General features: G+C 52.6%; 6 protein-coding genes across 6 annotated transcripts; 2 read left to right on the top strand and 4 right to left on the bottom strand.

The window, feature by feature from the left end:
* Window positions 1–370: 370 nt before the first annotated feature.
* On the bottom strand, window positions 371–1,498 carry N7477_003649 (EBP2 family rRNA-processing protein; the record flags this gene model as incomplete). Its single annotated transcript, XM_056965312.1, has 2 exons — window positions 371–663; window positions 721–1,498. 2 exons carry the CDS (start codon window positions 1,496–1,498, stop codon window positions 371–373), a joined length of 1,071 nt encoding a protein of 356 aa, XP_056825265.1.
* Window positions 1,499–1,732: 234 nt separating this feature from the next.
* Window positions 1,733–2,110, top strand: N7477_003648 (heat shock factor-binding 1 family protein; the record flags this gene model as incomplete). The annotated part of the gene is made up of 3 exons (XM_056965311.1): window positions 1,733–1,792; window positions 1,846–1,945; window positions 2,025–2,110. The coding sequence occupies 3 exons, from the start codon at window positions 1,733–1,735 to the stop codon at window positions 2,108–2,110; spliced, it is 246 nt and encodes an 81-aa protein (XP_056825264.1).
* Window positions 2,111–2,531: 421 nt separating this feature from the next.
* Window positions 2,532–3,699, bottom strand: N7477_003647 (protein disulfide isomerase family protein; the record flags this gene model as incomplete). The annotated part of the gene is made up of 2 exons (XM_056965310.1): window positions 2,532–3,115; window positions 3,177–3,699. 2 exons carry the CDS (start codon window positions 3,697–3,699, stop codon window positions 2,532–2,534), a joined length of 1,107 nt encoding a protein of 368 aa, XP_056825263.1.
* A 346-nt stretch (window positions 3,700–4,045) lies between these two features.
* On the bottom strand, window positions 4,046–6,673 carry N7477_003646 (MKT1 family protein; the record flags this gene model as incomplete). Its single annotated transcript, XM_056965309.1, has 7 exons — window positions 4,046–4,135; window positions 4,195–4,387; window positions 4,440–4,671; window positions 4,729–4,975; window positions 5,029–5,958; window positions 6,025–6,614; window positions 6,667–6,673. The coding sequence occupies 7 exons, from the start codon at window positions 6,671–6,673 to the stop codon at window positions 4,046–4,048; spliced, it is 2,289 nt and encodes a 762-aa protein (XP_056825262.1).
* Window positions 6,674–7,458: 785 nt separating this feature from the next.
* On the top strand, window positions 7,459–8,744 carry N7477_003645 (uncharacterized protein; the record flags this gene model as incomplete). The annotated part of the gene is made up of 4 exons (XM_056965308.1): window positions 7,459–7,629; window positions 7,685–7,744; window positions 7,798–7,851; window positions 7,905–8,744. The coding sequence occupies 4 exons, from the start codon at window positions 7,459–7,461 to the stop codon at window positions 8,742–8,744; spliced, it is 1,125 nt and encodes a 374-aa protein (XP_056825261.1).
* Window positions 8,745–9,407: 663 nt separating this feature from the next.
* samB (MYND-type zinc finger protein MUB1) lies at window positions 9,408–11,255 on the bottom strand (the record flags this gene model as incomplete). The annotated part of the gene is made up of 1 exon (XM_056965307.1): window positions 9,408–11,255. The coding sequence occupies one exon, from the start codon at window positions 11,253–11,255 to the stop codon at window positions 9,408–9,410; it is 1,848 nt and encodes a 615-aa protein (XP_056825260.1).
* Between the last annotated feature and the right edge of the window lie 1,471 nt (window positions 11,256–12,726).

Below are 12,726 nucleotides of genomic sequence, written 5' to 3'. Positions count from 1 at the left end.
GTTCAAAGAGGTCCAGAAAGATAAGGCTTGGAATATATAATCATCTGGTTTGTGATGCCTGACTAGGCTCCCTCTGCCTTTAACTATTCCAGACACCCGTTCTTAAGCCTCTATATACTCAGCGCCAAGATGCGCAATACAAGGCAGAGGTCCGTCTTGGGTTGCTTTAGCTTCTGCTTGAATTTTGAGCCGATGTAGCCACGATGGGACGAGTACAAAGGCACTATTGTCATGAAAAAAGGTAACTCAATTGACCATGTGCAAATGCCGGGTAAAGATTCTAGTTATTACAGAAAACAACGGTGAATGCATCACCCTTGGAAATTTTTAGTGCGCCTCTTGCGCCTTCACCCACTCAGATCCTCGTCATCTAAAGACGTCCCTTAGCAGCACGCTTGCTCTTGCCGGGACGCTTGGCGCCGCCAGCCTTCATCTTCTTCTGGGAGAAGCTGCGCATGTCACCACTGGACGCGGCGTCGCCACTCTTCGAGAAGCGCTTCTTGCCGCCGAAGCCGAACTTCGAATCCTTCTTTTGACGCTTCGAGTTGCGGCCTTCGCCGTCACGGCCGCGCTTGCGGCTATCGGGCTTGTCAGTGTCCTCAATAGCGACGTCGAAGAGGTCATTGGCATCGTCGGTGGGGGCGGAAGTGTCAGCCTTGCGTTCTGTGGGACATTGTTAGCGTTTTGTGTGAAACTTCCAAGGATGTTCCGAATACATACTCTTCTTCAAAGCAGTGATCTTATCGAGCGTCTCACGCTTTTCCTTGGCTCTCTGCTGCAGCTTGGCGACCTGCACCTGCTTGCCGAACTTCTTCAGATCACGCTGGCGGCGCGCCTCAGCGGCAGCCTTCTTGCCAGCAGCCTCCTCGTACAGCTTCTTCTTGATCAAGTTCATGTGCTCGTCGTTCTTGACCATCTCCGCAAAGTAATCACCGGGCCGGCTGAAGGAGATACCCTCCTTCTTGAGCAGACCGCGAGCCGTGATAGCGGCAGCCTGGCAGACCTTGTAGAAGGCCAATTCGCGGTTCAAGTCATCATTGGGGTCCTCAACTTCGAAAGGCTCTTTCGAGACTAAGGAGTTGTGCTCGGAGAATGGGGTCTGAGAGGTGATGAAGGAAATGCGCTTGAGAGAGGAGGTAATGGCGGCGGAGTTGTTGATGGTAAGACGCTGGTGGGGGACGACGTCCTCGCGCTCGTCTTCTTCGAGGTCTGAAAGCGGGATATCTTCTTCGTCTTCCTCCTCGTCCTCCTCCTCATCCTCCTCATCAGCCACCTCCTCGGCCTCATCTTCCTCCTGCTCCTCCTCGACTTCCCCAGGTTCGGAGCTGGCGACTTCCTCCTCTTCCTCGGCCACCTTGACGACCTTTTCGGCGACTGGGGCCATCTTCACGCCTTTGCGCTTTTCCGCAGCCTTGACCTGCTTCTTCTGTTTCTCAGCTTCGTAGTCTCGGCCCTTGTGGGCGTCGAGCGCCTGCATGAGCTTGCTTCGTTTGACCATTTTGACTGGTCTGTGGGAAATTGAAGTTCGAGAAACACGGTGAGAAAAGCAGCTGGCAATGCTACGGGATTTTTTTGAACTCGGACCAGTCCCGATATGGTTAGCGTGAGCGATAAGGCACTCTAACTGGTTAGCGCACCTCGGGGCTGGCGATATAGATGATCCGGCCTTATCGGGCTGGCCTGCTCTGCCCTCTCCGCCTCCGTGAGTTTAGTAAACATCTCAAGAATCACTATGGCTGAGGAATCTGCGAATGAAAAGCCTCCTGCTGAAGAATCCTTCCTCTCGCAGCCGGTATGGAGTTATATGACTAGCATAACACTAATTCGCCCGCTAACCCATAGCAGAACTCCAATGCCCAGGGCCAACTCACCGCGGCTGTCGACGAACTCCTAGACCAACTTCAAAGCAAGTTCGACAATGTCTCGAAGGAGGTATTCGGGAAGTGTACGTTCCATTCCCGTTTGGGAAGCGCTCAGAGCACTTACATCGCATGTATACTCGACTCGCGGCTGACTCCTTACAGTGGACGACATGACTCGTCGTTTGGACGAACTGGAGGCTTCTCTGACTTCATCGGGAGGCGGCTCGACTGCGACATCAACGCAATAAAAAGCATACTTCGTAATCGAGGCAATGCGTTGTATCCTGCGTTACACTGTGCAGGGCGACCATTGAACGCCACTTTCGGATCTCATAGTTGCGTACACGGAAGATCCTACACTCATCTTTTACCAGTCAACTTTTTCAAGCTTGGCCTGCGGCTTTTAGTTCATGCATTAATGAAGATACCCTACAATATCAGAAAACCCTCTAATAAGAACAATCTTCTTGTCTAGAACGCATTCTCATATACAGTCAAGGGCTCTGCAACTGGCAGGCCCTGCTCCTCGCTCAGATTCCTCAGTTCGTACAATACAGCATCATGACAAGGTTCTTCATCGAAACGCAGTATTCATCAGTGGGCTTGGGAGGTTTTCAGGTTCCTCGAAAATCACGATCCGCTCAACAAATCACAAAAGACAGAACTAGCTTACAGCTCATCCTTCATAGGTTCCTCGGTCTCCCCAGCAAAGCCACGGAGGATGTTGCTGCGGGAGACAATGTCATCAAGCTTCTCAGGAGCAGAGCCACCCTTCTTCAGAATCTTGATAAGACGAGCGAGCTCCTTCGAGGCATACTCGCCGTTCTCGCTCAGCTTGTTGGCAACCTTGATGTAGTACTCGGCATACTTGTCCTGCAGGCCCTTGGCATTCTTCTTGATCTCGGCAGCGAGCTTTTCGAACTTCTGCGCAGGCACATACTCAGCAACCAGCTTGTCCAGCACTTCGACGGTGCCAGCCTTGCTGTTCAGACCACCGCCGACAGAGCGGCTGGAGCCGGTCTTGCTGTTCAGGAAGTCAACAAAGGCCTGCTCGGTGCGGGCGCCGGCGTAGGCCTCGGGCTCGGTGGAGCCCTTGGGGAAGAACTTGATGGTAGGGTAGCCGGTCACACCCTGCTCCTGGGCCAGGGCCTTAGCATTCTCAGCCTCGGCGTCGACCTTGGCGATCACGATGTTGTTCTCGAGGGCGAAGTCGTTGGCGAGGGTTTCCCAGATGGGAGCAAGGGTCTTGCAGTCTGTAACGAGGATGATGGTTAGAACAAGTGCAGATGGAGTAGAGGATAAGAAGCGACTTACGTCCGCACCACGGCGCAGTAAAAGCAACCAGTACATCCTTGTCACCACCGACAACGGTCTTGAAAGAGGCGTCGTTCAGGAACTCAACCTTGCTGACCTCCTTCTGCGCGGCACGGGGCTTAATGCCAGTCTTCTCGGTGATGAAAGCAGACAAGCTCTCGAGATCACGGCCACCCTTGTACTCCTCCGGCTTGTCACTCTTGCCATCAAAGTACTTGATTGTGGGGAAGCCCTGAATGCCGAAACGCTTGCCCAGGTCGCGGTTCGCATCAGCGTCGACCTTGCCGATGGTGACCTTATCCTCGGCGAAAGCAAAGACACCAGCAAGCTCCTCGTAGACAGGGGCGAGAGTCTTGCAATGACCGCACCAAGGGGCGAAGAACTCAACAAGCGCGGGCTTGCCGGACTTCAGGACGACATTGTCGAAGTTCTTAGGGATGAGGTCGATGACAGCGGAGCTGGCGTCGGCGAAGCCGCTGAGCGCGGTGAGGGTGCTCGCCAGTACGAAACTTAGGCGAACCATTGTGAATATGAATATAATGGGAAGATGTTGAAGGGAGAATCACTCGGAGATCGGGGATGTAATGGCGCCCCCGGGATGATGACAAAACAAAAACAACCAAAAAGGCCACTTGGTGCCTCCACTCCGAAGCTCCGTAGATCATTCGTCCAGTACTACGATTACATATCTCTACCGCTCTGTGTGTCCCCAATGGGCTTTGATCTTTTTTTGGGTTTATTACCAAGTAGTAATACAGTAGATAGAATCCGTGAAATTCCAAGGATAATTCATGCAAATTGATCGGGAGGCTCGTGACCCGCATACATAAAAAGCCCGAAATCCTCTCGATCGTAGAGCGTTAGTTCCTCTATCGTCGTTCCGACAACCACTTGTTCGCATTATCCCACAGCTTCGCATCCTTGACTTCCTTGCCTGCATGCTGTGTTCCCTTGTAGACCTATGCAAATTTGTTAGTCAAGCTCCAAGCTCCATTAGCCGCAGAGAACAGATACATACCGCATCCCAGAGCTTAAATGCCAGCTCCAAATTTCCAGGGAAGCTCTCGCTGTGCTGGAACCACTCCTTTCCCTTCGACTTGACCTCTGCCCGAGCCTCGGGTGAGGTGGGCTTTGCTTGCAGAGGAAGGTCATCCAAGTATGTGCGCACAGCAATGCCGAGGCCGCAGTCATTATCGTCAATGAATGGTAGCCTGGAAGATTAGGTTAGAGACCACGCCTATACCAAAGCATAGAAAGACTTACTTGATACCCAACTCCCGCCAGTCGTTTCGGTCCCGATCGGCATCGCCACTAAGCAACAAACTGGCCAGCACCACCTCCACCAGATTCCGCAGTGCAGATCGCACCTCGGAAATCAAGGAGCGGTAGCACAGCAGTTGTCGGCTTAAAGGTCCGGAATATCCAATTGCCTTATGCTGCAACTTGGCAATACAAGCAACCCGGGAGACAAGCATGTTGAAGGTCTTGTCCTCCTCTGTAATTGGTGTTAGCCTGTCCACTCTATTCGGGTACCTGTCTTGAAACGACTCACCTGATCCCCTCATTGGGCCCCCAGATACGTGTGAGAACCAGTGCGTAGTATTGAGAAGATCCATACGGAGCATTTCAATAGCAATGAAAATAGCCTCTTCGAGGTTATCTGCAGGGTTGACAACCGAAAGTGCAGATTCCAGACACTTGCCCCAAGCAGTGAGCTGGTGCTTATCATCGACATATCCGCGCAGTTGCAAGAATCGCCAAAGCACATTGGACAGGATGTCTTCCTGCGCTGACAAGATCTAGAAACTGATTAGCTAGGCTGGGGCACAGGATAATTTCACATCCAACATACAGGTGTCTCTTTGGTAGCAAATGTCTTTGACACAAAGTCCGAGTTGTTCAAGCTCTGGATCGCAAACTTGATTGAGCCACGAGGAGCATCCAGCCTCTTCATAGTTTCGGGGAATTGGTCGCTGGAAATTTTCCAGGATGAGACTGTATCCTTGACCGACGGGAGGTTCTTCAGGTTGATTGACCGCTCAGGATTGTCGTCAAACCATGGTTGAATCTTGATCACCTTAGTCTGGTAGAATCGATGGAGGCAGTTTGCCAGCAGGCAGATTGACTGTGTACGGATCGGGTTCAGGGTGTCGCCCACAAGCTGGCGGTAGACCTCGGTGTCTTCTGTGCCAAGCGGCAGGGCAATGCGCACCTCGCCAGAGGTCAAGATATCTGGGACTTCGGGACCCAGGATTCCCTTGGACAAATAAAAGTAAAGCTCTTCGGGGAGGCGCTGGCCGATGAGCTCATGCAAATCGGAGGAGGAAGTCTCGGGATGCATGGGGTTTACCCGGCCGTCAATATCCATATATACATGGTGCTTCACAACCATCCATGCTCGCTTGTAGCGGTCTGTGTACTGGAATTCCTGCATGCGACGATCATCTTCGAACTGGGCACACAGGGTCAAAGCATTACGTCCGGCTGCGTTGAACATGGGAAGAGCATCGCGGATGGCAGGGAGCTTTCCAGGGAACCCAGGATTCTCAAAAAGAGGACAGGCGCGCAGGAAGGGAGAGCCCAAAAGCAAGCAGAAGTCGAGGAACTGGTCATTCGTCAAACGTCCCAGTTCCTCTTGGCAGGTCTGTTTGTTGATCCAGAAAAATTGAGCGGGCTCCGTCTCAATCTTGGTCACAAGTTTATCAATGTCGAACATGAGCGTCTCGGAGGGTCCATAAATGGCATCGATAACGGGGTTGGCGCCACGGTGGAGATAGGCGAGCTGTCCGGGCATGGCATGTCAGTTTCCAGTAACCTCCGCTCCATCTTGTTCGTCCTGAATACTGACCTGAGCAGCTGCGCTGTACGGTGCCACCATGAAGGAGACACCGTTTTGGTTCAGGATCCGCTGCAGGAACTTGTAGAGGGTTTCCGGGGGTGGGGTCCCTGTGGTTTCGTTTTGGTCAGCGATCAATGACAAGAGTTGCTGAGGCGCCCAGGCGAAGCTATAAGCTGGCATGTGGTACTGCCAGAGCGATGTCACTTGGATAGTAGAGGATGTGGGCATACCGGCATTGCTGAAGGCATCGACCACCTGGTCGGCTTGCTGCTGATCGTAAAGGTCCCAGGCTTGCTCGAAGGAGCGCACTGACGCCGGCGAGGTACTCGGGCGGTGCTCTTTCTTGCCGAAGTGAAGACCATTGAAGACGAAAATATATCCAACTCCTAGACTCTTGAAGGTCTGGAGCTCCTTCTCGATGTTGTTCTTCAGAGCGAAGGGGAAGCCACCGAGAGCTCCCAGTAGAGCCTCGCGAGTGGACTGATTTGTCAAGTGCTGAGAAATATAGTACGACGCATCAATCCCGACGACGGCGCCCTTCAGAGCGGAGAGGGGGAGGGACTGGCGGCGGCCATTGACCCAGTCGTCGAATGGACGGACTAGTCAGGCGTTAGAGAGGAAGAGCGCTTGGCAGGGAAGGAGGTAACTCACTAGGCATTGTGAAGCTGGGCAAAGAGCGGGGCTATTTGCCGAGCATTGAGGCCCCAAAAGAAAGCCGATGGGAGAAGGTGGGATGAGATGAATCTGGCAGGTTCGCGTTGCGAAATGACCGGGGGGGGGGGTGAAAGCGGAGTCGCAATTGGCCTTTGTTTTTCCTAGAGCGATCCCCTTCACTGCAGTAGCACAACAGCACAACAGCGCGGCGCTGGACGTATGTACTTTGCAATTTCCTGAATGTGATAACTTGCAGTTTATGGTATATTCTGGTACCAAAGAGTTCTTGAGCACCACAAGACCCCAAGCCACACCCTGAGCGCTAAGATTGACTGCTGGCTGATCGCACGATCTGCTGGGACTAGAACATGTTGACTATATATGTAGATGGAGCCTAGTTCATCGCTCTAAAATTCCACACTTTATTTTCAGAGTATTTCACTTCAGAAACCTGCACATGTTTGACAATTCAACTCCATTGAGGGGTAGATGTCCAGCTATGACAACATGACCATCGGAGACTCGGGGATCCAAACTCGCCCGCATCGAGTGTCGAGGGTTGAGTATGGCGGGGAACAATTCTGCACATCGGGTGTCGCCTGTGCGGGCCCAAGGAATGGGTCCAGATGTCTGATAGTGACATTCGGCTAGGTTTTAAGTCTTCGATATGGCAGATACGCGATAGGCCCGAGGACTGTCATCGGGTGTTACCGATATCTTCTTAGCGTCCCAAGTATATATATACGTCCCGCCGGACCCAGCAATTTGTTGGCTTCACTCACACTCAGAATGTCGGACACTACAGCCCCCATTGAACTGCCTGTCATTGACATTTCTGATCCCAATGACCCTGCCGTAGGCAAGGCCATGCTGGATGCGGCTGCCAAGTATGGATTCCTCTATGTGAACAGCAAAGGGTCTGATTTTACAGTGGAGGATGTGGATCGTGGGTTCGCCTTGGTATGTACCGAGGCACTCTCCATGCGATCAAGACCTCTTCTAATCCTCGCTGTAGTCCAAGAAGTTCTTTGCCTCTCCTGCCGCGGAGAAGGAGACATGTCGCATTACGCCCAACGTCAGTAGCTGATAGTAGTTGATTCACCACTGTTCACACTGACTCTTCTATAGAACCGTGGATGGTCCGGCATGCATACCGAGACCCTCGATCCTGAGCATCAGCGGGTAGGTCAAGAGCTACACTCATACACATATACGTAGACTAACATATCAACCAGACCGGAGACTTCAAAGAGTACCAACCCCAAGACATGAACCAGAACCAAAAAACAACCCTCTCGCTAACATCCTCCAGAGCCATGAACTTTGGCGACTTCGTTAACGGCAAAGCCCAGCAACCACTCCCGGCCTCACTGGCCCCCCACGAATCCGAAATCCATGACTTCGCGACCCTCTGCAACAAAACCTGCACCCGGATCCTCAACCTGCTCGCCCTCGGTCTAGAAGTGCCCCAAGACTTCCTCACATCCCGCCATGATGCAAGCAAAGGCCCAACAGGCAGCATCCTGCGGTATCTATACTACCCCTCGATTTTCTCACCAGCAACAGCATCCTACAAGCACGACAAGGATGTGCGCGCAGGCGCACACTCCGACTACGGTAGTATTACATTGCTCTTCCAGCGTCCCGGGCAGCCGGGATTGGAGATTCTGACTCCAGAGGGAACCTGGGCGCCTGTTCCCATTATTCCTGGTCCGCAGCCTGATGCTTTCCCATTCCCACCTATTCTTGTGAATATTGGGGATTTGCTCAGTTATTGGACTGATGGGCTGCTTAAGTCGACCGTGCATCGGGTTGTATTTCCATTGGCGGAACAGCGGAGTCCCAATCCGCAGGATCGGTATACGCTTGTTTACTTCTGCCACCCGGTGGATACGACGGAGCTGGTGCCCGTGCCTAGTAGAGTAGTGACGGAACATCGGGAAAAGAATGGTGGTGTAGGCGTGGTTGGGTTTGGCGGCGGTGCGGGTTCTATGGAGCCCGGGAGGAGGCCGTTAACTGCGGCGGAGCATTTGGAGTCACGGTTGGCAGCGACGTATGGGTTTACAAAGGAGTAATTTAGTGATCATGCTAAAGAGCCAATTATCAGATGCAACAAGTCCATTCATGATGAAACGACGGTGCTAATGACTGAAAAGAAAACGCCGGTGCCGTGGTGGCAAAGTGCAGAGAGCAAAAGACGAATCCTCCGGGACGTAAATAAGCATCGTAGATGGAATCGCGAGAAGGGAAAATGGTGGCAGAGACCGGATGGTCAGAGCGTGGTGTTGTCCATCTACGGACATAGGAAACTCGTGACATAGCGCGATTAGGTATGAGAGCATTGTGGTTCTGGTGGGAACGGAATTTGGAAAAATGGGAAGGGAATCAAGCATGAAGAGACGAGTAAAAGAGGATGTACACTCATCAAGGCCGAAGACACTATGTGAGTTCAAACACATGAGTGCATCAGCCGAGAAGGCCCGACATGATATAAAAAGAAAAGGACCAACGATGAACTGAAGGGGATAAACAATAATGCGCGGGAAGAAGCCAGACGACATGTAAAGAGGTATCTTTCGGGAGGCCGATGGAAACGCCGCCAGACTTTGCAATGCCATGCGCGAGTAGACGTAAGACTTGAACAAAATGTAGGATGGAAGCGTGATGAGATATGACGCTATGCGAGCCAATATGCATGGAAATCAGAAATGGAACACCTTGGGGGTCATCGGGTCGTATCAAGGGGTCGTGTGGCACCAGTGACGGTGGTACACCCACGCGGCCTTCTGGCAGTCTTTGCTGCAGTATTTGGTGCGGCGACAGCGGCGGCACTTGGCGAACTGTCGCTGGAACTCTTCCCACTTGCCACACTTGTAGTAGGCACATTGTCGAATGCCACCCCGCGACTCATCCTTGCGGCAGAGGTTCCGCATGACAACACACGCCCAGTACTGCATATCCTTCGAATGGTGTCGAACCGTGAACTTCTCCACCAGGGGGAAGATGTTGACATCGTCGGGAAGGAGGTACTCGTCCTCGTTCTCGGGCATTTCGACTGGAGAAGATGAATCGGGATTATCATCCAGCAGGTGCAACTCATGATCGATCTTGAGCTTGGGCACCAAGTGAGAGCGCTGGAAGTATGATCGGAGGTTGCAGTACTTAGACACATAGGCTAAGAGCTGCAACGACATCAACACATCTTCATCGCGAGGCATAGTCGTCAGGACGTGTTGCGACACGGGCATATTTCGGTCACGGAGGTACATGGCGTATGGACTGGGGGCAAGAGTTGGAGAATTAGGATGATTAGGGGCTTGAGTGGGGGAAAGACCCAGGCCACCAGCAGTCTGAGGAGTGTTGTTGATGATGCTGCCGTCAACGGCAGAGCGGTGAGCAATATTGAAGGTTTCGGCTTCTTGGCCCTCCTCGGAGGGGTCGGTTACCGTGAGGCCATGGGTCGTGGAAACGTCGTCAATCATGGCCGTCTGTCGCTCATCAACACCATCAATCTCCATTCGATTCGGGAGACCAACGATGGGATCGTCGGTCTGCCCCAAAACATTGTCATCTCCCATGGTCGAGTCTTCGCCATTGGCGTCGTCCGACTCGCCCGATCCAGACTGCTGCTGCCGAATAGCAGGGCGCGATCTGACAGGCGGAGGAGGTGGAGGAACACTTCGAGATTGAGGCTGGAGAGGGCCACTTGGGGTTGTGGGGGAGTCGGGTTGAGAGATGATGCCAGTCTGCAGCCCGGGAAGCATGCTTGGAAGGCGCTCCGCATCACGGACTGGTCGCAGACCAAACGCTTCGGTCCCATCTATGGGAGGGACGGCAGTGGCAAGGGGCTGCATTGTGTGCAAACGGTGATTTGAACGAGAGTACAGGCCATCATGAGACCGATGGGTGTGAGCCTCTGGTCGGAAGGTGCTTCGTTCGGGAGGCGAGGTCATGGGGGCACGAGGCGGAGAGGTAATATCCATCGCATCGGAATCGGTCGGTTGCGTTTCTTGGTAGTAGGTGGCTTGCGGGATTTCGATGCTAGGCGGAGGGGCCTGTCGGCGGGAAGAACGAGTTTCAGCGTGGGCGGCGGACTCGGGTGCAGGTGAGTGGGAAGTGATCTCGCGGGTTGATGTCGTCGATTTGCTGGCCTGGCGACTGGGCGAGTGTTTATGAGGCTCGGTCTCGCCGCGGGCGCGGACCTTGTCCACCACCTTGATGTAGTTGTCTAGGATGGTGGCAATCACCGGAACCATATCGGCTTCCACCACTCTGGTCCGCACACTTTCGGAGCCGCGGACACCGATATTGACTACACACTGAAACGCGAGACTCCATTTCCACATTTCCATGAGGTCCTTGCTCCTGCCCTCCTTCAGGATGCACACGAGTCTTTCGATCCCGCCATCGACGGTAAGGATATCTCGAATGCGAGCGGACGAGGTTGTGAGGTATGCAAGGTGATTGAGCGAGTTGATCAGGGGCAATGTTGATGTGCAGTCAAGGGCACGTCGGTCATAAAGGGTGGTGGTGATGTTGACCGAGGCCTTGTTCACGTTTGGAATGCTGAAGTTGACTTCCCGCATCGTGAATGATTATAGGAGATCACCAAGTCAAGACACTAAAGACAATAAGGGCGTAAAGGATGAAATGGCATCCAGGTAAAGAGGAAAAAAGGGCCAGATGATGAGGACCTTGACGCTGACCGTGCGGAAGGATTTCAGCCCCCTACCAGACTGGGATGGCGCCCACAGCGACAAAATGGAAGAAACTTCACAGACTCGGTCGAGTTCAAGCCAGAGACATCAGGGACTTCCAGATCGGGGACTATACGAGGCCCGATGGATAAGTGGCTGGTGGTCGTGATGACTCCACGGGGGTTGAGGGACAGGGCGAATGGGACGCTGTACGTAGGGCGGGCGTTGGAGGAGGATGTCGGAGGATAATGGAAGTATAAGCTCTTCGACAAGGACCAACTAAAGAATTAAAGATGAGAGTGCAAGAGCGAGGCACGATGGGGGATGGAGAGGAGAGGATGAAAAGCCTTTGAGGGCAAAAGCGGAGAGGCGTCAGGTGCCTCCTTAATATTACGGTACCCGCCCAAGGATTGGTTCCCGCCACCCTGAACTGAAGCCCTCGCTCTATTTTTAACGGTGGCACAGATGCAGGGAATGCAAAGGTCCAAGAAATATCAAGAGCACATCGTCGATAATGGTATTCATATTGTGATGTTGAGGTTGTGAGGTCTCTACATTGCCTCTGGGCTTTTGCCACTATGCAGGACTCTTCCGAAATCCCTCGTGGCGGCAACGGTAGCGGAGTTCCCGAATATGAGGCCCTGAGCGCCCGTAGATGTGAAGAATCAACTATTCTTTGATTCTATCACTTTTGAAGTTCATTTGAGCTAGATTTTTTCCGTAATTGAGTCGATTTGTCTCTTTCCCTGTCTACTTGGTTCCTTTGGCCATTCAATAAGAAGTACGCAACCATAGCAATGATTTGAAACTCCAGTTCACAGCAACCTACCCCGAACATCGTGGTCCGATATAGTGCTGACTCTACCGATGAAATGAGGACACAGCCATCGATACCTTGGGCATTCCATTTCTTCGTAATGATGCTCTAAGGAGTCCTGGTTCCAAATCAAATCAACAATTAGTGGTCTCCTTCAGTACTAGAACAGGGCCTGTTGCCGGTATCGCAATATCGCTCTAAAATCGGGAACATCTATATAGCCCGTGGGTAATCCGCATGGTATAGTTTGATAGTTGAGGTCTCTAGACCGCCAAGTCCATTCACTCTATATCGAACCACGAGAGCACAGACACGGGGCAACCTCGAGCCGAGCCTACTCCGGGCGACACCTACGGCTAGAGAGTCGAGCCAGTTTTTAGAATGATGTCCCTGCGCGGCAAAACCTCAGGCAAGTAGGGGGACATGAGTACGATTTATAATGGGCTAGTCATTCAGACCCTTTGTCTCTATCGCGGACTGAGTCAAATACATATCCACGTAGCCGTCCGAAATTCACGCCTAGTGATGTTTAAAAGAGTCGGC

The sequence above is a fragment of the Penicillium maclennaniae genome (genome assembly GCF_028827695.1).
Source record: "Penicillium maclennaniae strain IBT 15551 chromosome Unknown utg000003l:1.0-5670915.0:1.0-5674809.0, whole genome shotgun sequence".
NCBI lineage: Eukaryota > Fungi > Ascomycota > Eurotiomycetes > Eurotiales > Aspergillaceae > Penicillium > Penicillium maclennaniae.
The sequence above is the reverse complement of the archived record's forward strand: the minus strand, read 5'-3'. Positions and strand labels throughout refer to the sequence as shown.